The following is a 24895-nucleotide window of genomic DNA, read 5'->3' as shown; positions in this document are numbered from 1 at the left end:
CACCATAATAAACACAAAAAAGTTCAGTATATTTAAAAAAAACAATAGTAGTGCAAAGACAAAAATAATGCCCCCATGCCTATGTAGTTGGGAGCTTAGTTGGAGGTTGTAGTATTTAATAGCCTGATGGTTGTTGGGAAGAAGCTGTTTCTGAGCCTGGACGTTAGTTTTCCGGCTCCATTGCAGGAGTGAAATGAGAGTGTGGTGAGAGTTTCTGATGCTGGCTACTTTTTTGAGGAACCTGTAGATCCCTTTGATATGGAGATTGTAATAGGAAAAAAAAATCACATGTGGTTAAAGTGCACATTGTCAGATTTTAATAAAAGGTAAATTTATACATTTTGGTTTCACTATGTAGAAATTATAGCAGTGTTTATAAATTGTCCCTCTCCCACCCCCCCCCCCCATTTCAGGGCACCATAATGTTTGGGATACAGCAATGTCATGTTAATGAAAGTAGTCATGTTTGGTATTTTGTTGCATATCCTTTGCATGCAATGACTGCTTGAAGTCTGCGATTCATGTTTTGGGGGCTAGTGCCTTTCAGTTTTCTCTTCGGCATATAAAAGGCATGCTCAATTGGGTTCAGATCGGGTGATTGACTTGGCCGCTCAAGAATTTATCATTTATTAGCTTTGGAAGAACTCCTTTGTTGCTTTAGCAGTATGTTTGAGATCAATGTCTTGCTGTAGAATGATCCGTCGACCAATGAGTTTTGAGGCATTTGTTTGAACTTGAGCAGATAGGATGTGTCCATACACTTCAGAATTCATTATGCTACTGCCGAGAGCTCTCATATGCCTGCATTAAGGAGGCATTTAAACACACCTGAGCTATTACAAACACCTATGAAGCCATGTGCCCCAAACATTATGGTGCCCTGAAATTTGAGGGGAGGAGGGAGGAGGGGGGGGGGGGGGGGATTATGTATAAACACAGCTGTAATTTTTACAGGGTGAAACAACAATGTATAAAAATACCCTTTAATAAAATCTGACAATGTGCACTTTAACCACACTTGATTTTTTTCTATTACAAATCTCAAATTGTGGAGAACAGAGGCAAGTAAATAAATAAATAAGTGAGGCAAATAAATAAATGAGGGGTCTTTGTCCCAAACATTATGTTTGGGCATTGTAGTTTAGAGATACAAGGCGGAAACATGCCCTTCGGCCCACCTGGTCCACACCTTCCAGCGATCCCCGCATATTACCACAACCCTACAATCTGACATGGATAGAGAAGTGGTTGGCAGACGGGAAATAAAGAGTAGGAATTAACGGGTCCCTTTCCAAATGGCAGGCAGTAACTGGTGGGGTACCGCAAGGCTTGGTGCTGGGACCGCAGCTATTTACAATATACAAGGGATTCAAAGTAACATTAGCAAATTTGCAGATGACACAAAACTGGGTGGCAGTGTGAACTGTGAGGTGGATGCTATGAGAATGCAGGGTGACTTGGACAGGTTGGGGGAGTGGGCAGATGCATGGCACATGCAGTTTAATGCGGATAAATGTGAGGTTATCCACTTTGGTAGCAAAAACAGGAAGGCAGATTACTATCTAAATGGCGTCAAGTTGGGAAAAGGGGAAGTTCAACGGATTCCAGGGGTCCTTGTACATCAGTCTATGAAAGTAAGCATGCAGGTACAGCAGGCAGAGAAGAAAATGAATGGCATGTTGGCCTTTATAACACGAGGAATTGAATATAGGAGCAAAGAGGTCCTTCGGCAGTTGTACAGAGCCCTAGAGACCACACCTGGATTTGAGGAAGGACATTCTTGCTATTGAGGGAGTGCAGCGTAGGTTTACAAGGGTAATTCCCGGGATGGCTGGACTGTCATATGCTGAGAGAATGGAGCAGCTGGGCTTGTACTCTGGAGTTTAGAAGGATGAGAGGGAATCTCATTGAACAACCAGGTTCAGGAATAGCTACTCCCCCACAGCCATCAGGCTATTAAACCTGGCTCGGAGAAAACTCTGATTATTGGTGGTCCATTATCTGCTATTTGCACTTCATCAGTTTATTTGTTTAAGCGTGTATATATTTATATTGTGGTATATGGACACACTGATCTGTTTTGTAGTAAATGCCTACTATGTTCTGTGTGCTAAGCAAAGCAAGAATTTCATTGTCCTATCAGGGACACATGACATTAAACTCACTTTAACTTGAACTTGAAACATATAAGATTGTTTAGGGTTTGGACTCGCTAGAGGCAGGAAACATGCTCCCGATGTTGGGGGAGTCCAGAACCAGGGGCCACAGTTTAAGAATAAGGAGTAAGCCATTTAGAATGGAGACGAGGAAACACTTTTTCTCAGAGAGTGGTGAGTCTGTGGAATTCACTGCCTCAGAGGGCGGTGGAGGCAGGTTCTCTGGATGCTTTCAAGGGAGAGCTAGATAGTGCTCTTAAAAATAGCAGTCAGGGGATATGGGGAGAAGGCAAGAACGGGGTACTGATTGGAGATAATCAGCCATGATCACATTGAATGGCGGTGCTGGCTCGAAGGGCCGAATGGCCTACTCCTGCATCTATTGTTTATTGTCTATTGAAACGTCACCTATTCCTTCGCTCCATAGATGCTGCCTCACCCGCTGAGTTTCTCTAGCATTTTCTCTAGCTTTTTTCCAGCATCTGCAGTTCCTTCTTAAATAGATTTGGCTTAATATTTTATCTTGTAGGCTGGAATAGAGTGGACTATTAAAATGTATAAAGCTGATCTGAATAATTGTGAAAACAAATATTGACAGAACATTTGCAGTTACAGTCTTGGTACAAATATTGTTTTCTGATTTGTTGCACTGTCATTTGGCTTGTACATTGCCAAAGAGCTCCATGTAGAAAAAAAAAGTTGTATCTTTAAATTAGTCAAGAAACTTTTCTAAATTATTCTGCACCAAACAACTTGTGCACTTCAACTTTAAAGTAAAAATTTGTGAGGGTGTTTGGGATAAAATATTGATATTGAATGTTTAAATTTAGAACAAAGTCCTGCATGTGTGAATGCCTAGTTAGAATGCATTTCACAGCCATCTGGTGGTAGCCGCAAGCAATGTTGTGCAGATACGAATCCAAATGTATTTGAATATAACTCCATATTTTGGTATGGTTCATGCTGCAGTTATCCATGATTGCGTTTCCAAACATCATAATACTGTATGATTAGAAGTTTTTTCATCCCAAAACTTAAATTTATATCATCATTCTAATAACAGGATAAAAGAGGAAAAGGGAACAAAATGATGAATAGTTTTTTTCCCTTGGACAATTTATTTTTAATTATTGAGTAGATATGAGGAGAATCTGTAAGAACGGAGTTCATACAGGAGACTCGATGGGATTGTGATAGTTTGGGTGTCCGATGGTTTTTAGTTAACATTTAAATTTAACCAAGGGAGGAATAATGGTGCAGCGGTAGAGTTGCTGCCTTACATTGCTGGAGACCCGGGTTTGATCCTGAGTACGGATGCTCCCTATACTGACTTAGTATGTTCTTCATAATCACATTACAAGTCCTGGAATGATCAATACAGCCAAATAGCAGTTTACAAACACCAATCAAGCAATTGTCAAATTACAACAGTATAATCAGTAAGCATGATGAACTGGATCCTGTCGTGACCCGCGTTCACAAACTGCCTCTCGGACAGGCAGTTGATTCAGGCAGGCCACTCGAATGCTCGCTGCCTGGACCCTTGAAGAAGGGTCTCGAACCGAAAAACGTCACCATTCCTTCTCTCCAGAGATGCTGCCTGTCCCACTGAGTTACTCCAGCATTTTGTGTCTATCTTCCTTTCAATGGCTATTGCGGCCAGGCCCAGGAGCAAACTGGCAGTGAGAATCCTCCACCAGCCACTGTCCCTCTCCTTTCTGTACCAGTTGACCAAATATCAAGAGTGACTCGACAAAGGTTTCAATATTTTACAAATCAAAATCTTATTGCTGTTACTGTAAATAATGCATTGCTAGTTAGAATCACGGTTAGAAGTAGTGGAGAGATCTAAGCTGCCAATTAGCGGTTTCAAACTGTGGATTTTCTCTGGGTGCTCCGGATTCCTCCCATATTGTGAGCAAGTTTGGGCACCCTATCTGAGGATGTGCTGGCTCTGGAGAGGGTCCAGTGGAGGTTTACAAGAATGATTCCGGGAACGAGTGGGTTAACATATGATGAGCGTTTGATGGCACTGGGCCTGTACTAGCTAGAGTTTAGAAGGATGAGAGAGGACCTCATTGAAACTTACAGAATAGTGAAAGGCTTGGATAGAGTGGATGTGGTGAAGACGTTTCCATGGAAGATAGACACAAAGCTGGAGTAACTCAGCGGGACAGGCAGCATCTCTGGAGAGAAGGAATGGGTGACGTTTCTGGTCAAGACCCTTCTTCAATCCCTTTCCATTAATGGGAAAGTCTAGGACTAGAGGTCACAGCCTCAGAAATAAAGGACCTTCCTTTAGGAAGGAGATGAGGAGGAATGTCTTTAGTCAGAGGGTGGTGAATCTGTGGAATTCTTTGCCACAGAAGGCTGTGGAGGCCAAGTCAATGGATATTTTTAAGGCAGAGATTCTTGATGAGTGCCAGTGTCAGAGGTTATGGGGAGAAGGCAGGAGAATGGGGTTAGGAGGGAGAGATAGATCAGCCACGATTGAATGGCGGAGTAGACTTGATGGGCCGAATGGCCTAATTCTGCCATCACTCATGACCATATTCCAAAGATGTGCGGATTTGTAGATGAATCGGCCCCTAGTGTGCAGGACGTAGAACAAGTGAATCTTGGAAGGGCTGGGTATCTTCCACGCTGTATCTCCAAAAGTAAACTATTTCCAAGTATGTAGACAGATTCATGGAAGGAGGGGGGGGGGGGGGGGGGGGGGGGGTGGAGGAGGAGCGCGGCGCGTGGGAGCACAGGTGTTGGGGAGTGGAGGGGATGGGCGCGCGGGGGAGGAGGATGGTTGGACGCGTGCGCGGGGAAGGGGTTGGGGACGTGAGGGGGGGGGGTAGTTGGGCGCGCGGTGAGACGACGGTTGGGCGCGCGGGAGGTTGAGCGGGGACGCGCGGCGAGTTGGGCGCGCGCTGGGGTCGGTGGGTTGCGCGCCGGGGGGAGAGGACGGTTGGACGCGTGCGCGGGAGGGAGGCGCGCGGGGGAATTGAGGGGACGCGGGGGGCGGGGCGCGCGGTGCGGCTGTCAACAGGGGCGGGAGGACGCCATGGACAACTTCCAGAAGGTGGAGAAGATCGGAGAGGGCACCTACGGTGTGGTCTACAAGGCTATGAATAAAGTGACGGGAGAGATGGTGGCTCTGAAAAAGATAAGACTGGACGCGTAAGTCAATGCCAGGGCCCGCAAGGTTTACTGGCCTTTCAAGGGACGACACAAAGCGCCAGAGTTACTCCAGCACTTTGTGTCACTGATGGTTCCCTGGTGGCTTCAGAGTTTCGTGCTAATCCTCTGAAACTGCATTTGGAAACAATAAGGAGCAAGTACATATTCTCCCTGAAGTCGCCTATAAACAGGACATTCTCATTTTATGCCTGCACTAATTCTCCCAGAATGGTATCAACGTGACATTCACGGAAATTGATAATTAAAAAAAAATCCAATGTCTCCATCCCGACGCTTGCATTAAAAAAAAGTACATAAACAACGTAACTTTTGACAATTATCAAACGTCAGTTGCTTGACTATGAAAATCGTACAGACATTTTCCTCTGCAACATGATCTGGATCAGTTGGGAAGGTTGTGCCAAGGAATGGTACGTTGAATTTAACACTGAGAAGTGAGAGATATTACACTTTGATATGTCAAACCAGATCAGGAGTTGCACAGTTAAATGGTAGAGCCCTGGAAAGTATAGTAGATTGGAGCTGGGAGCAGGCAAATGGGACGAGCCCAGTATGTCAACTTGGTCGGCATGGACAAGATGAGCCGAAGGGGCTGATTCCATTCTGTATAGCTCAATGAGTCTATCGTCCTTTAGGTACATGGTACGATACGATAGAACTTTATTTATCCCAGGAGGAGAACCGATCTGCCAACAGTCATAAATACACAAAATACATGAAACATGAAATTAAAGTGACGAGTGGAAAGGCTTGGGGGATGTGCAAAGATTGGGGAGGGGGGAGGGAGGGAGGAGAGTAGGCATTAGTCTACCCCCCACCCTCTCCCCGATAGAAGGGGAAGGAGTTGTAAAGTTTGAAAGCCTTTACAACTCCTTTAGGTTCCCTGAAAGTGATAAGGTCTAATGGACAGGGTAGTGAAGAAAGCATTTGCCATGTATGCCATTATTGGGACTGGTATTGAGTACAAAAGTTGGGAAATCATTATACAGCTGTAAAACCATTGGTGAGAGCTCGTGAGGAGTACTGTGTGTAGTTCCGGTCACCCAGTTCCGGTCACCCAAAGGAAGATAGAGTCACTCAGCTATACAGGACATAAACATGCCTTTTTGCTCATCTTGTACATGCCAGCCAACTTGGCTAGTCCCGTTTGCCTACACTTGATCCATAAACCTCGAAATCCTTCCTATCCATGTATCTGTTCTAATTTTTTTTGAAAGTTGTAATTGTATCTGCATCTATAGCTTCCCCTGGCAGTTCATTCCTGATAAGGACGACCCTCTGAGTGCAAAAGGTGTCCCCGAATCCCCTCTTAAATCGCCGTCTTCTCAGCTTAAGTATATGCACATGAATTTTAGAATCCTCTACTGGGAAAGAGTGTAAGCATTCACTTTATTGGTGCACTTCGTGATCTTATACACCTCAATAAAGTCATCTCTCAGCCTCCTATGCTCCAAAAGAAAAAAAGCCATGGCCTATCCACCTCTCACTATAACTTAAGTACAGGTAACATCCCGATGAATTTCTTCTGCACCGTTTCCAAATTAATGACATCCTTTCTATGCTGGGCGATCAGAACACAATATTCTCACCAACAGCTTGTACAGCTGCATCATGTTTCAACTTTTGTACATAATACCCTTCCCTATGAAGGCAAGTATGGCAAATGCCTACTTCACCAAATCGTCCACCTGAATCGTCACCTTCAGTCACTCATGCATCCTGTTGTAAACAAATATTATTTCTTGCTATACCGTCATATTATAGGCCAATTTAGTGAAAATGGTATTTAAACTACAGTAAACCCTCATTTTTAAGGACCTCTTTTTAACGGATTTCGGTCATAGCGGACTGACTTCCCGACGTTCACTGCCAGGCAGAGCTTCCGACGTTCACTGCCAGGCAGAGCTTCCGACCTTTGCCACTACTCCAGCCAATCCTTCCACCGTAGCCGCTATGGCTACCACTGCAGTTTCCACCACTACCTCTGCACTAGCACCATCACCTACGCCACTACCATCACTGCTGCAGTCGCCACACCCATCACCACTACCTCCACCACCACCGCCACCAACATTACCACCATCACTGCCGCTGCTGCCCCTTAGCTGCATTCCGGCCGCCACCAATGACTGCGTGGATCCTTGCCTCTCTCCTGGCCATCAACTCACCTGAATTCCAGGTCCAGTTCCAGACCAAGAGCCTGAAGAAGTGCCTGGACCCAAGACGGGAGATGCCTTGTTCTCCAGCCTGACTCGCTGATATACTCCAGCACTTTATGCCCTTTTTTGTATTAACCAGGAACTGTAGTTGTTTGATCGGTCTGAAGAAGGGTCTCGACCCGATTCCTTCTCTCCAGAGATGCTACCTGCCCCGCTGAGTTACTCCAGCATTTTATGTCTATATCTTCGATTTAAACCAGCATCTGCAGTTCTTTCCTACACACTGTAGTTGTTTGTTTCTGCTAGTTACACAATTACTCGGTTATAGCGGACAATTGTCAAAAACGGACACCTTCTTCTCCCCTTTGGTCCGTTATAACGATGGTTTATTGTATTTATTTTTCTCTTGACACAATCTTACTTTTCCTCTTTATTGCCCTTTATGATAACTGATTTGATTCCTAAATCGTTAGCCTTGTTTGTTTCATTCCTTCTTTTGATCCTTGTGTTCCTATAGTTATGAATTATGATTTTGGTTCAGTAATAAGGCAGATGAAATACATAGGTATGCAAATTGGAAAGACTAAATGAGTTTATGCTGCTTTAAAAAACTGTTTATGGTCCTTTGCCATTTGGTGGTTCACCTCTACCAAGTGCAGGGGAGAGAAAAGGGGATAGAGGAGGACTAAGTATTCCCTGTTTGCTATAATCAGCAAACAGAAAAAATAAATAGATCTCATTGTTTCCATCACAGGAAACAGACTATTGACCGACATCTTCTACAAATCTACTGACTCCCATTGCTGTCTTGACTACACTTCTTCCCACCCTGCTTCCTGTAAAGTCTCTATCCCCTACTCCCAGTTCCTCCGTCTATGCCACATCTGTGCCCAGGATGAGGTGTTCTATGCCATGTCCTCATTCTTTAGGAAATAGGGGTTCCCCTCTTCCATTATAGATGAAGCTCTCACTCGATATCACGCAGCTTTGCTCTTGTTCCCCCTCCCCCCATTCGCAACAAGGACAAAGTCCCCCTTGTCCTCTTCTTCCATCCCATCAGCCGTCGCATACAACATATAATCGAACACTTTCACCACCTCCAAGGGGATCCCACTACTGGCCACATCTTCCCATCTACACCCCTTTCTGCTCTCCGCAACTCCCTGGTCAACTCATTCATTCCCACCCAAACCACCCCCTTCCCAGGTACTTTCCCCTGCAATCGCAGGGGATGCAACACCTGTCCCTTTACCTCCCCCCCTTGATCCCATTCAAGGATCCAAACAGTCTTTCCAGGTGAGGCAGAGGTTCACTTGAAAGTAAGCATGCAGGTACAGCAGGCAGTGAAGAAAGCGAATGGCATATTGGCCTTCATAACAAGAGGAGTAGAGTAGATAGATAGATAGATATAATTTATTGCCACACAACCAGGGTTGGTGGAAATTTGGGTTGTCGTATAGGAGCAAAGAGGTTCTTCCACAGTTGTATAGGGCCCTAGTGAGACCACACCTTGAGTATTGTGTGCAGTTTTGGTCCCCTAATTTGAGGAAGGACATTCTTGCTATTGAGGGAGTGCAGCGTAGGTTTACAAGGTTAATTTCCGGGATGGCGGGACTGTCATATGCTGAAAGAATGGAGCGCTGGAGTTGTATACTCTTGAGTTTAGAAGGATGAGAGGGGATCTTATTGAAACATATAAGATTATTAAGGGTTTGGACATGCTAGAGGCAGGAAACATGTTCCCGATGTTGGGGAAGTCCAGAACCAGGGGCCACAGTTTAAGAATAAGGAGTAAGCCATTTAAAACGGAGACGAGGAAACACTTCTTCACACAGGGAGTTGTGAGTCTGTGGAATTCTCTGCCTCAGAACACGGTGAAGGCCTGGATACTTTCAAGAGAGAGCTAGATAGGGAGTCAGGATATGGGGAGAAGGCAGGAACGGGGTACGGATTTGGGATGATCAGCCATGATCATGTTGAATGGCGGTGCTGGCTCGAAGGGCCGAATGGCCTACTCCTGCACCTATTGTTTATTGTCTATTGTCCTCTAACCTCATCTACTGCATCCGCTGTTCCAGTTGTCAACTTCTCTCCATCGGCGAGACCAAGCACAGGCTCGGCGATCGTTTCGCTGAACACCTCTGCTCAGTCCGTCTTAACTTACCTGAACTCCCGGTGACTCAGCACTTCAACTCCCCCTCCCATTTCCAATCTGACCTTTCTGTCCTGGGCCTCCTCCATTGTCAGAGTGAGGCCCAGTGCAAATTGGAGGTACATCATCTCATATTTTGCTTGGGTAGCTTAAACCCCAGCGGTATGAACATCGACCTCTAACTTCAGATAGCCCTTGCTTTCACTCTCTATTCCCCCCCCCCCCCTTCACAGTTCTCCCACTAGTCTTTCTATCTCCGACTACATTCTATCTTTGTCCCACCCGACTTCATTCTATCTTTGTCCCAACAGTCTGAAGAAGGGTCTCGACCCGAAACGTCGCCCATTCCTTCTCTCCAGAGATGCTGCCTGACCCGCTGAATTACTCCAGCATGTTGTGTCTACCTTAGAAAAATAAATATCAATGAGTAACTTTGATATGATATATTTTCTACCTTTGGCATTTAAAATGCTCTTTTTAAATTATTTGGATATGTGAATGTACATATTTTGTTTATAGATTTATGTGTTGTCAGACGTTAAAATAATCCTTTTTTTATATATTTGAGGTTTTTCCTGGTAAACACAATTTTTTAAAACATTAAAAAATTTGAGAACTTTCAGTATTATTTACATTAACTTTTATAAATTCTTACCCGTTATCTCTTTAGCATTATCGAGATGTAATTAAACTATCATTCACTGGGGTATTGCATAACATCAGTTTTGGAATTCCTGGCTGTTTGGCCTGCACTGCACGGGAGCCTTTGTGTGCGAAATAGCTGCGTCACCTTATTTTACAAACAGCTACAAGTATTGCTATTGGACCGTATAATAAAAATGCAAAGTAAAAATAATAACCTATTGTATGAACTTTAAAATGGAACTTTAAAATAAATGTCATTTATTCCCACAGCCTAATTCTACTTCAGCTAAAGAGTGTATATACTTGCACTTGATTTTTATTCAGGCAATGCCATTATTTCAGGCATGCAGAAGGAGCAAGAAAATCTTTTTCAAATGTAGCAAGGATATGGGGATGATTAGAAGGAAAAAGGGAAATCTTACGGATAACTCCAATAAGGATGACTATAAGGAAAGAACAGGCAAATAACTTTAGAGGATATAAATAAAGAGGAACTACTTAAAAGGGTAGCACTGCATGAAATAAAAACTGGTAGAATTAAAAGAGGTTCTTGGGTGCAGTCTTTCAATCTGTTGATAATGCGGATACTGCTAAAAGACTGGAGGATTGAAAATGTTATTCTGTTTTTAAAAAGACAGAGAAATAAACCCAGTAATTATAGAGGTGTAAACCTGATGTTTTGGGAACATTTCTGGAGACTACAACTACTTTTCATTTAAAATAAAACATGGATTAGTTAATTACAACTTACAGATTTTTATTGAGGCTAATATTGTATGACATGCTTGATTCAATTCTCCGGTGAAATAATCAAGGGTATTAAAGTAGTGTAATTGATACTTTGTATAAACACATTCCCAAATAATTCAAAGCATACCCTATAATGTTGGCATTGGTAGAACTGAGCCCAAGGAATGCAACAAGCATTAGCCATGGCAGCATTGATACACTTTGCTGCAGAACAGAAAGCAGTATATGGTAAATGGATGTTTTTCAGATTAGTGGCAGGCATTTGCTTGTTAATAACACAAATCTAATAATTGTAGCCTACTTCAGAAGGCCATGGACTGATGATCTAAATCAATTGAAGGCAGAACAGAGTGGTGAAATATAAACCACATTTTTTGTGAATTGTTTGTTCTGAACAAAAATGTAATAACCTTTCAGTTAAATTAAATTATTTTATTCTGATAAAGCGGTGTCACAGGTAGATAGGATGGTAAAGAATGTTTTTGGTACATTGGCCTTCATCACCCAGGGTATTGAATATGAATGTTGGGACATTATGTTACAGTTGTACAAGATATTGGCGAGGCTGCATTTGAAGTATTGTGTTCAGTTTTGGTCACACTGCTAGAGAAAAGATGCCATTCGGCTGGAAAGAATGCAGAGAAGATTTATGAGGATGTTGCCAGGACTGAGCCATAAGAAGAAGTTGGGCAGGCTAGAACTTTATTCCTTAGAGCTTAGGAGGCTGACGATGATCTTATGGAGTTACAAAACCAAGCGAAGAATCAAGTAGCATCAAGAATTAGAGGATTTAGGTTTACGGCAGGAGAAGAAAGCTTTACTAGGAATTTAAGGGGCTACCTTTTCACTCGATACTATAACAGCATTTAAAAGACACTTAGACAGGTACATGGATGGGAAGGGTTTAGAGCAGTGGTTCCCAACCTTTTTTTGGCCATGCCCCACCTAATCACCTCTAAAATCCTGATGTCCCCCCCCCCCCCCCCCTTTTTTACCCAAAAAAAATTATTTACTCAAAATAACATCTGAAACATAAACTACATATGTTTACCTGATGGAAAATCCAAAAAAATAAAAATCGAAAATTTGGACCCAGACCTCCTCAGTCGAATTGCCCCCCTTAAAAATCAAATTGCCCCCCTGTGGGGCGTACGTCCCACGTTGGGAACCACTGGTTTAGAGGGATATGGACGAACAAATGGAATTAGCTTAGATGAGGCATTAGATAGCCAAGATGGGCTGAAGGACCTGTTTCCTTGTTGTATTACTATATGTGGATGAGAATCGGTTTTCCTCGCTATATTTGGAGAGCTCCTGTTAAGAATAATTTTTGCAATGATTAATTATTTTAGGAATCAGGATAATTAGCTTGTTTGATAGTTGGGAGAATTCAATGGGAAAATCCCAAAGATAGAATTGAAAAAGAAAGAAAGGTTATTGCATAAGACCAAGGTGTGAAAGTAAATGTAAAATATATATAAATGTTCATTATTCTTAAATATAGGGAAATGGAAGGAGTGCCCAGTACTGCTATTCGAGAAATATCATTGTTAAAAGAATTAAATCATCGAAATATTGTGAGGTAAGAAAAATATTTTTGATTGGGTGAGAAAATGATTAACTTATTATGATTTTTAATTATTCTCCATCTTAAGTAAATGATGTTGTTTTCTTCATAGAATTTCTTAGTATTGCAGCACCCTTTATTGCTGCTGTTCAAACATAAGAAGGTAATAGATATTTACCAAATCCACGGTTCGGGAACAGACAAGTATTGTTAGTTGGGTTTGAAAGCAGTACTCATGAACAATAGGCATTCAAAATGATCTATAGTTATGGTAAGCATAAAGTAGGGATGCACTATTTTATACATGTGGTAATCTGAGGCAACATTTCCGCCAAACAGTGTTTTTCCTTGAAGTGGTTTTAAGTTTCTTTTATTATGGAAGATATCAAAACCATTTGGCTACTTACTGAAAGACACCAAACACAATGGAAGAACAAAGGCTTGTGCCCTACATAGTTCTTCTAATATCTTTAAACTTTCTTTCAGCTCTTCTTGGCTCTTTTTATTTCTTGGCTTTGACTAAGATTAATACTTATGTGTACTTGCTTCCTCTGTTCTTTAATAGCTCATGCATGTTCTTTTTACCGGCCATGTTTTATTAGAATCTTAATTAATTAAGACTAATTCTATTTTGTCACACCCTTTACATTAGAGTCATAGAGAAATACAGCATAGAAACAGGCCTGCTAGGCAACCAACTCCAACAATAATCCAATCAATTCTATTCTCTGCACATTCTATTGCCAGATTCTATCACTCACCTACACACTCGGGGCAATTTATAGGGGCCAATTATCCTACTGACCTGCACACCTTTGAGATGAGTACAAATGCAAGCCTGAACCTATTTGTAGATCATAAATCAGAGATATTAGCCACTTATCAACTTAACTGGTGAATTCTGAAGCCTTCTCTTGTTATATTAACAAACATTTTAGTCTGAAGAAGGGTTTCGGCCCGAAACGTTGCCTATTTCCTTCGCTCCAGAGATGCTGCTGCACCTGCTGAGTTTCTCCAGCATTTTTGTGTACCTTCGATTTTCCAGCATCTGCAGTTCCTTCTTAAACATTTTAGTTTAGTTTAGTTTAGAGATACAGTGCGGAAACAGGCCCTTCAGCCCACTGAGTCCACACCGACCAGTGATCCCCGCACACTCACACTATCCTACACACACTAGGGAAAATTTACACATGCACCAAGCCAATTAACCTACATACCTGTACGTCTTTGGAGTTTTGGAGGAAACCGAAAATCTCGGAGAAAACTCATGCGGTCACGGGGGGAACGTAAAACTTCGTACAGGCAGCACCTGTAGTTAGGATCGAACCCTGTTCTCCGGCACTCTAAGCACTGCAAGGCAGCAACTCTACTGCTGCGCCCTTAGTTTTATTAAAAGTGTGTTCAAGAACTGGAACTTTAATCTTTATACCTGATTGTCGGGGTTTATAGATTGACCTTTCACTCAAGGATTCACTCAATAAACAGCAGGGAAGGTAGTGCATCCGTGGATAAAAAGGGAAATCAGGGATAGTATCAAAACAAAAGATGAAGCGTACAAATTAGCCAGAAAAAGCAGCCTACCAGAGGACTGGGAGAAATTCAGCAGAGGAGGACATAATTCAGCAGAGAGTCCAGCAGAGGAGGACATAATTAGGAAAGGGAAAATAGATTATGAAAGAAAACTGGCAGGGAACATAAAAACTGACTGCAAACGTTTTTATAGATATGTGAAGAGAAAGAGATTAGTTAAAACAAATGTAGGTCCTTTGCAGTCAGAAACAGGTGAATTGATCATGGACATGGCAGACCAATTGAATAACTACTTTGGTTCTGTCTTCACTAAGGAAGACATAAATAATCTGCTGGAAATAGCAGGGGACCGCGGGTCAAATGAGATGGAGGAACTGAGTGAAATCCAGGTTAGTGGGAAGTGGTGTTAGGTAAATTGAATGGATTAAAGGCCGATAAATCCCCAGGGCCAGATAGGCTGCATCCCAGAGTACTTAAGGAAGTAGCCCCAGAAATAGTGGATGCATTAGTGATAATTTTTCAAAACTCCTTAGATTCTGGAGTAGTTCCTGAGGATTGGAGGGTAGCTAATGTAACCCCACTTTTTAAAAAGGGAGGGAGAGAGAAAACGGGGAATTACAGACCAGTTAGTCTAACATCGGTAGTGGGGAAACTGCTAGAGTCAGTTATTAAAGATGGGATAGCAGCACATTTGGAAAGTGGTGAAATCATTGGGCAAAGTAAGCATGGATTTACGAAAGGAAAATCATGTCTGACGAATCTTATAGAATTTTTCGAGGATGTAACTAGTCGAGTGGATAAGAGAGAACCAGTGGATGTGTTATATCTGGACTTTCAGAAGGCTTTCGACAAGGTCCCACATAAGAGATTAGTATACAAACTTAAAGCACAAGGTATTGGGGGTTCAGTATTGATGTGGATAGAGAACTGGCTGGCAAACAGGAAGCAAAGAGTAGGAGTAAACGGGTCCTTTTCAGAATGGCAGGCAGTGACTAGTGGGGTACCGCAAGGCTCAGTGCTGGGACCCCAGCTATTTACAATATATATTAATGATTTGGATGAGGGAATTGAATGCAACATCTCCAAGTTTGCGGATGACACGAAGTTGGGGGGCAGTGTTAGCTGTGAGGAGGATGCTAGGAGGCTGCAAGGTGACTTGGATAGGCTGGGTGAGTGGGCAAATGCATGGCAGATGCGGTATTATGTGGATAAATGTGAGGTTATCCACTTTGGTGACAAAAACAGGAAAGTAGACTATTATCTAAATGGTGGCCGATTAGGAAAAGGGGAGATGCAACGAGACCTGGGTGTCATGGTACACCAGTCATTGAAAGTAGGTGCAGCAGGCAGTGAAGAAAGCGAATGGTATGTTAGCATTCATAGCAAAAGGATTTGAGTATAGGAGCAGGGAGGTTCTACTGCAGTTGTACAGGGTCTTGGTGAGACCACACCTGGAGTACTGCATACAGTTTTGGTCTCCAAATCTGAGGAAAGACATTCTTGCCATAGAGGGAGTACAGAGAAGGTTCACCAGACTGATTCCTGGGATGTCAGGACTTTCATATGAAGAAAGACTGGATAGACTTGGCTTATACTCGCTAGAATTTAGAAGATTGAGGGGAGATCTTATAGAAACTTACAAAATTCTTAAGGGGTTAGGTGCAGGAAGATTGTTCCCGATGTTGGGGAAGTCCAGGACAAGGGGTCACAATTTAAGGATAAAGGGGAAATCCTTTAGGACCGAGATGAGAAAAACATTTTTCACACAGAGTGGTGAATCTCTGGAACTCTGCCACAGAAGGTAGTTGAGGCCAGTTCATTGGCTATATTTTTAAGAGGGAGTTAGATGTGGTCCTTGTGGCTAAAGGGATCAGGGGGTATGGAGAGAAGGCGGGTACAGGATACTGAGTTGGATGATCAGCCATGATCATATTGAATGGCGGTGCAGGCTCGAAGGGCCGAATGGCCTACTCCTGCACCTATTTTCTATGTTTCTAAGGTCTCTTATTTTGCCAACAAAAACTATAATCCAGACCCTCATTTTTGAGGCTAAAGATGTGAAGAATTTGTGCATTTTATTTCCATTAAATTATGATATTGTGATGAACCCATCAAAGTAATAAGAATAATTTGTGTACATTTACTCTAGACTGCTAGATGTTATCCACAGTGAAAAGAAATTGTACTTGGTGTTTGAATTTCTCAATCAAGATCTGAAGAAGTATATGGACTCTGCTCCACCTACTGGACTCCCTTTGCAATTAGTTAAGGTAATTAAAAGTTAGTTGTTTTTCAGTATGTAATTAGTCTGAAGAAGGGTGTCGATTCGAAACGTCACCCATTCCTTCTCCAGAGATGCTGCCTGTCCCGCTGAGTTACTCCAGCATTTTGTGTTTACCTAGTTGTTTTTCAATTGTGTCTTCTATAAAATACAGTAACACACACCCACACATAAACACACACCAACACACACCAACACACACACACACACACCAAACCATTGTAGCTCTCCCACTGCTCGAGTGAATCTATGCATGTTTTTCAGGGTTGATAAGCAGTCAACCTTTTTTTTTTGATATACTGGGTGACGTAATTTGGAACGTGACATGTTGCAATTAATGGAGATAGACTTAAAAAATAATGTTTACCAATATTACACTTTGCAGCATCATTATGTTTAAATTTTAAAGCCTTTAAAACAAAAGAACTGATTTTCAGTTTAACTCAAATAGAACTCTGGATGCAGGGTGAAATCTTGTTCAAACTGGACTAAGCATATGAACATTAATGTACATTTGTCTATTTGGCTTTATAATGCTGACAACTTTGTAATTGAAGATCTTTTTGGTCTGTTTTTTTCATCTCTATCAACTTTATACCTTGGATCTAACTTTTTGGTGAATTGTTATTGAAAGCATCTTTTCCCTAAACATCATTTATAGGAGAGCCATGAAAGAGGATTCCTTTACAGATTGCGGGAGGAAGACATGGAGGGGTGTAGATCTGGAGATTTAAGTCCACAACATGCATACATTATTGTAGCAGATATACATCTAGAAACTAGCCAAATTGATGGGTTCCATTAGGGAATACTCCAGGGGAGGCTTAAACACTGGATCTTCTAGGTTTTCTGCTACTCAACAAGATATCTCTGTGAAGAATATACAAAATAGTTTGAATGGTTAGCAGTAGGGGGTCGGGAGGGTGGGTGGGTGTGGAGGGAACTGTTGTGGGGAGATGGGGGAGAATGAGTGGTTTGATTTATATGGAGTGGAAGTGGATTTATTTGGGGATGAGGTTGGAATATCACTGGTTTTCCTAGCTCACAGCATTACAGAAAAGCACATTATCCATGTAACAGTCCACTTGTATATTTAATTGCTGTTTTCCCCATATCCTGGGTGACCTGGCCAGCAAATATTAAGCCAGAAAAATAGATAAAATCTGAGACTCAGCATTGTTAAAATATTTAAATGAATCACCGGTCTCCAGGGAACAGTTTACTTCCTTGTACCCTGTTAAATCCAAATTGGGCAGGTTGGAGGTAGTTTAGATTTGAGATCTTTCTTATTCTTTAATATTTCCACCCATCTATAGCTACCTTTTTAAAAAAATTAAAATTACCTGTAACATTAGGGCCATGGAATAGGAGCACCTTGAAATTACTTTTTGATTCTGGAGGAGAGAGCTCTATAACTTGTCTCAGTATGAGAACCAGCTGATAAATAAGACACTCATGTCTCATTTATCAGCTGTCTGCATGTTTGTTTACTCCTGAATCATTGGTGTACACATGTTACTCTCATTTTGTATAACAGGAATGATTGAGCGGATTTTTATGTGCAATAATAGGGATTGCTTGATAGAAATATAGAAATTTGCCTGCAGTAGATAACTGAATTGTTTATTTCTGGATGCAAAATGTTCAAATAATGAAACCCCTCTTTTGGCAGAGTTATCTATTCCAGCTGCTTCAAGGTGTCGCATTCTGTCACTCTCACAGAGTTCTTCATCGAGATCTGAAACCACAAAACTTGCTCATTAATGATGGTGGTGCAATCAAGTTGGCAGATTTTGGATTGGCAAGGGCTTTCGGAGTTCCTGTGCGCACATATACTCACGAGGTAGCAAAGATTTATGTAATAGTTCGTAAAATGTATATTTAGATTCTCCCTTTTTAAATAATTTAGCCCCTGCTTACAAGTGACCAGTTTTGAAATGGTTACTTATTCAGTAAATATGAATATTCTAAAAACAGAAAGCGGGCCAGCGGCTGCGTCAGCAGGACTGGTGGGCGGCAGCTTCGACCACCCCGGGCGCGGTGTTTGAGCCGCGGGACTGTTGTAACATCGCCCGGGGGGTATCGCCTCAGCGCAGAGGGAGAAGAGGAGGGAAGAGACTGGAGACCTAAGACTTTTGCCTCCATCACAGTGAGGAGATGTTGGGTGGACTCACTGTGGTGGATGTTAATATGTGTTTATTGTTGTTTTTTATTGTATTGTATGTATGACTGCTTCAATTTCGTTCAGACTTCGGTCTGAATGACAATAAAGGCTATTTAATCTAATCTAATCTAATGACTTTATAAGAAAAGATTATAGGAGGCCTTAAGAAGAAAGCTGGCTTTAATGACACTATTTTTAATTTTGAGTCAATTCCTGTTCTAGTTTGCAGTAAGCAAACTGCATGCAATTCTAACAGTAATGATGTATACCTACAGAAGCCGATGGAAGCATTTGAGGAATGACGTTAAGGCCAATAAGATTGTCCCATTTTTAGAAATATTTATTCTAAGATGAGAAGATTCAAGATTAAAAAAAACCTCATTGAAAATTTAAAGTTCAGAAAAGAATAATAGGCCAGATTTTGCTGGTGTGAATCCCAACTAGAAATGTCATCTTGCTGCTTTTATAATTGTTTTTAGCATCACTGATCTAGGAAAATAAAAAATGGCCACACCTTCTATTCCTGATCTGTCGTCAGTGATGCTCTTCAGATATTTCATCTGTATGGACATTGACGCAGATTCATCTGTAAAGCTTCCTGAAACAAACTCAGAGACCATAATCACTAGGAGGCTGAGAAAGCATTATGTTATCTGCCATCAGAAGAAATTCACAAAACCTAGATAACTATAGCTCTGCCTTCAACACCATAACATCTGTATGATGTTCCAGATCTACTGGAACTATGAAATCAGCATCCCCTCTGCTACTGTTTCCGTGACTTTCTGACCCACAGACCACAATCAGTGAGGTTAGGTGCCAGCCTATCTTCCAGTGTGAAAAATATACATCTTCAAGATGCGCTTGGGACGCATCCTCAGTGATGTGACCTGGGTTCATCGGGTGTTTCGGGTCTCACAACATCAGACACCTGTAGATTAGTGGCTCATGCTATGAGTCATGCATGTATAGTTACGCCCACTAGCTTGTTAGCGTCGTGGTCTGCTGCATTCCATTAGTCTTAAAGTGAAATCTCAAGTGAGAAGTTGTATTGCTGGTTCCAAATAAACTCGATATAACCTGACATGGTGTGAGGCCACTGTTATTATAAGGGCCACAAATCGACATGGTGTCAGAAGTGGGATTCAAACCCACGCCTCCAATCGGAGACCAGAACATGTACGATAGAGGCCATCTCCATTCATTTTCTCTGGGGAAAGAGCAGGCGATTTCACCGCCGTGGGGGAGTGGACCAACACCTCTGGATCGAAGAAGGAGATTGCGGCGCAGATGGCCGAAGCAACTGTATTCACAGTGCTAGGTGCCAAGAATTCATTCTGGAAGATTCCACTGGAACATAAATCCTCCAAGCTGACAACTTTCAATACTCCGTTCGGACTTTATAAATTTTTGAGGATGCCCTTTGGTATAAGTTCTGCCAGTGAAGTATTTCAACAATCCATGGAGCAATTGTTTGCCGGATACCCATGCTCCATCGTAATGGACGATATCCTTATTGCTGGAAAAACGATCGAGGAACACAATGCCAATCTAACAAAAGTAATGAATGGTGCCGATGCCATCCACCTCAAACTCAATCCAAAAAAAATGCAGATTCAGAGTGAATGAGGTAAAATACCTAGGCCATATATTTACCAAGGACGGCCTGAAAACTGATCCAGTGAAAACCAGTGCTATTAATGAGCTTCCAGCACCCACGGATGTGCCCAGCTTGCAGAGGTTCCTTGGCATGGCGAACTATTTGAGCAAATTTATTCCAGATTTCAGCAAAATATCAGCCCCATTGCACCGTCTCACACACAAAGACGCATGGGCCTGGCATGAGCAACAACAGACAGCATTTGACACTCTTAAATGGCAGATGTCGGCCACCTCTACTCTAGCGTACTTTGATCCCAGACTGCCTGTTACACTTACATGTGACGCCTCACAACACGGCCTGGGCACTGCATGCCTTCAGAATGATGGCCATGGCAATAAGCCTGTCGTCCATGCCTCGCGCACCATGTCTGACACAGAACAACGATATGCTCAAATCGAAAAAGAGCTGTTAGCGGTTGTGTTCGCCTGCAAAAAGTTCAACGGTTTCATCTTTGGTAGCACTATTACATTTGAAACCGACCACCAACCTCTTATCAGCATTTGCAATAATACTATTCATAACTCTCCTGCGCGCCTTCAACGGATGTTACTACAACTTCAAAAATATGACATCGTCCTGACCTACAAACGCGGTAAGGATATGCACCTGGCTGACATTCTTTCACGTGCACCTCGTAAGACCTGCGGGGATCTGCCCTTGCAGGATGATGACTTTATCGTGATGACTGTATCCTTCATCCCTTCATCTTGGATGGAGGACCTGGTTGCCCACACAGTCACTGACAAGACCCTACGATTGCTAACTTCTGTCATTAAGCGCGGCTGGCCAGACAAGCACGACAACGTTCCGTTGCCAGTCCGACCTTTCTTCCCTGTTCGAGACGAACTGGTGCTACAAGACAGCATTGTTTTAAAAGGACACAAGGCCGTGGTTCCTGTTTCGCTGCATCACCGGTATTTTGACGCTGTCCATGCAGGTCACCCAGGTGCTGAAGCCACTGTTTCACGGGCGAAAAGTATGTTTTATTGGCCTGGTATGGCTGAACACATCAACGAAAATGTGGCAGCTTGTGCGGTGTGCAATAGCCTGGCGCCTCATCAACGAAAGCAACCACTTCTGCCACATCCTGTACCTGTGCTCCCATGGTCTACAGTGGCAGCTGTTTTATTTGAATGACACGGCAAGCAGTACCTGGTGCTCGTGGATTCAAATTCAGGATGGTTCGACATTGATTTTCTCAGCAGCCCCACTTCCAGCGGTGTGATTTCGAAATTATCTCGTCATTTTTCAGTCCACGGATCTCCAGGCAAGCTGTTGAATGACAATGGCAGTCAGTTCACCAGCCAACAATTCAGAGAGTTTGCCAGACGCTGGAATTTTCACCACATCACCAGCAGCCATGAATATCCACAGTCTAACAGGCTGGCTGAACGGGCTGTCAGAAGTGCAAAACAACTCATGGAGCGTTCTCACAGGGCTAAATCTGACACATTCCTGGATTTGCTCAACTTACGCAACATTTCCCGTGACCCTGCCTTGGGTTCACCTGCTCAACGATTATTGTCAAGGCAGACCTGTACCCCGCTGCCCGTAGCAGAGCAAACGTTAATCCCACTTGTCTTTCCACCCGAGGAGGTTCAATCCAGGTTGCACCAGAAGCTTCTGCCGCCATTGACCAAAGGACAGGTGGTTCGTTACAGACTGACAAAGGCCATGACCGTATTGGGGTGGTTTCAGGTCCCGCCTCGGAGCCACACTCTTACATTGTTAGAGCCAATGGCGGTGCCTACCGACGCAACAGACAACATCTTCTGCCTGTCCCTCCTCCTTATTATCCGGATCGTACAAGTTCATTTCAATCTGCATCTAGTGACCCTCGCATGCTCTTGCCAGCACAACAATCCATGCCTGCGACAGTTCCTCTGTCTGTTCCATCTTCGCCTGCGCCACAGTCTCCTGCTTCGACTCCAGAGGCGTTGGTCCACTCCCACACGGCGGTGAAATCGCCTGCTCTTTTCCCGAAGAAAAAGAATGGAGATGGCCTCTATCGTACACGTGCCGTTCGTTTTTGCAGGCTGGTGGTGAAGTATCCGGACTATGTTTGACTTTCCACCAGTCTGTCATTGGTTGTGATATTTGCTTTGCTTAGTTATGGGTATACATCGTTATTGATTCTTTCAGAGGGGGGATGTAGATTAGTGGCTCATGCTATGAGTTATGCATTTGTGGTTACGCCCACTAGCTTGTCTGCTGTATTCCGTTAGTCTTAAAGTGAACTCTCAAGTGAGAAGTTGTATTGCTGGTTCCTAATAAACTCCTAATAAACTCTATATAACCTGACATGGTGTGAGGCCACAGTTATTATAAGGGCCACAAATCGACAACACCCTCGCCCAGGCAACCCAGCCAGGATTGATCAGGCCCCGACTTGCGTCCCAGCAGCAACCGTCCACGGATCAGCCATCTTAATAACTACTCTGCAGGTTTGGGCGACTCTAGTGCGTGGAGGGACTGGGCTCTGTGGGGTGAGTCCTGGCCGGGCTCCTCCTGCTTCTCACCAGGTTCAAGGCCTGTGCGCTGCACCTCTTTCTCCTTCTCCGAGCATTTCATTCTCGCCTGATGGATTTTTAGGCCACAGCGGTTCATTAGGTCTTTCCGTAGCTTTATTGGGTGTCTTTCTCACGAACAACACAGACTGGGGTGCTAACCCAGCCTGTCCCGGGTGCCGTCTTTCCGTGCCGTCAACTGTCTTTCCAGTAGTCACCAAACTATTCTTGGTTGTCTCGAAGTCTATTCCGAGGTGCCACTGACTGAGCCAGACTTCAGTGTGAAAAATATACATCTTCGAGATGCGCTGGGACACATCCTCAGTGATGTGACCTGGGGTCATCGTGTGTTTCGGGTCTTACAACATCAGACACCCTCGCCCAGGCGACCCAGCCGGGGTTGATCAGGGCCCGACTTGCGTCCCAGGAACAACCGCACACAGATCAGCCATCTTAATAACTACTCTGCAGGGGTTGGGAGACTGTAGTGCGTTACAATAATTCTCAAAGCTGGTGCCCTGTAAGGATACATTCTCAGACCCCTACTATACTCCCTATACAATCAGAACTGAGCAGCCAAATTCCAACTGCAAGTTTGCAGATTACATCACTGCGGTGGGCCGGATCATGAACAATGATGAGAAGGAGTACAGCTTGGGGATAGAGAAATTAGCAACGCAGTGTCAGGACAACAACCTCTCTCTCATTGTTAGCAAGACGAAGGATCTTGTTGACTTCAGGAAGCATGGTGGAGTACATGCCCCAATCAGCAAGAATGGTGCTGAAGTGCAAAGGGATGAGAGCTTTAAGTTCCGTGGTGTTAATATTACCAACAATCTATCATGGACCAACCACATTGAAGCAACTGCCAAGAAGACATACCAGCTCCTCTTCTTCCTTAGAAGACTGAGAAAATTCAGCATGATTCTTACAAACTGCTACAGATACACCATACTGTTGGGTTTCATCACAGCTTGGTTTGGGAACAGCGTTGCCCAAAACAGCAAGTAATGGCAGAGTTGTAGACGTAGCCCAATCTATCACACAGACCAGATTCCCCATCATTGACTCCATCTACATTTTACACCGCCTCGGCAGAGCAAGACGTGTCCTACCCCTGTCATTCCTTCTCTCTGCTGCTGACTGGCAGAAGGTATGGTAGCTTGAAAGCACACAACACTAGACTCAGGAACAGCTTTATCCCATCTGTTATCAGGCTTTGAACAGTGCTTTCATAAGCTAGTATACTATCCAATTCACCTCTACCCCATTGTGGACATTTGACTTTGTCTTTAGAACTGAAGTGCTACTTTGTTGAGAACTATATTCTGCAATCTATACCTTCTCCTTTATACTTGAGTTCTACTTGATTATATTTTTGTATAGTATTATTTGATCTGATTGGCTAGCATGCAAAACAAAGCTTTTCACTTGATAGACGTGACAATAATAAACCTAAATTTAAACAGTTTGTTCAGTAGAATGGAATGCCGCTTTATTTTATCATAGCAAATTGAAACAAAGCTTCATGATTTATCTATCTCTTAGTTATTGAAATTTATGAACCAAACAATTACCAGTTTAATGTAGAAACTGAAAAAGGATCCCGATTAGAAACATCACCTAATTACGTTCTCCAGAGATGCTAGCTAACCCACTGAGTTACTCCAGCAATTTGTGCCTTCAATTACCAGTTTAATCAACGCCAGTCCTAAAAGGAGATAGATGTCAGTTTGAACATTAACTTGACTATCTGCACTAGAAAAGACTGTAAGGTAGTAAAAAGGTAGATGGCATAATTATATTTATATAAATGAATATTGGGATACATGTAGATCTCTATTGACTTAATAATGACACCTGTAACATCACTAAAATCCATTGATGCTTGTTGCTCATATTATACTCTGATCAGTCGTGTGCACCAAAAATGTTTTATGCTGCGATTGTTTGGGGGATTTGGATTCAAATAATTACTACTAAAATGTTTCCTTTATATTTTGTTTTTAGGTTGTAACTTTGTGGTATAGAGCACCCGAAATTTTAATGGGATGCAAATTTTACTCAACGGCGGTGGATGTTTGGAGCATCGGATGCATTTTTGCAGAAATGGTATTTATCTCAGATTGCAA

At 42.9% G+C, this 24895-nt stretch overlaps 1 protein-coding gene across 1 annotated transcript in view; it reads left to right on the top strand.

Annotated features, from left to right (window-relative positions):
• The first annotated feature begins 5148 nt into the window (after nt 1-5148).
• LOC116974940 (cyclin-dependent kinase 2-like) overlaps nt 5149-24895 on the top strand; it is a 34807-nt gene continuing 15060 nt past the window's right edge. The window contains exons 1-5 of the mRNA XM_033023559.1: nt 5149-5324; nt 12556-12633; nt 16298-16418; nt 18102-18272; nt 24774-24875. Coding sequence (XP_032879450.1) covers nt 5209-5324; nt 12556-12633; nt 16298-16418; nt 18102-18272; nt 24774-24875 — 588 coding nt within the window. The 5' untranslated portion in view covers nt 5149-5208. The remainder of the gene's footprint in view (nt 5325-12555; nt 12634-16297; nt 16419-18101; nt 18273-24773; nt 24876-24895) is intronic.

This window comes from Amblyraja radiata, chromosome 7 (assembly GCF_010909765.2).
Source record: "Amblyraja radiata isolate CabotCenter1 chromosome 7, sAmbRad1.1.pri, whole genome shotgun sequence".
NCBI lineage: Eukaryota > Metazoa > Chordata > Chondrichthyes > Rajiformes > Rajidae > Amblyraja > Amblyraja radiata.
This window is presented reverse-complemented; position numbering and strand designations above follow the sequence as displayed.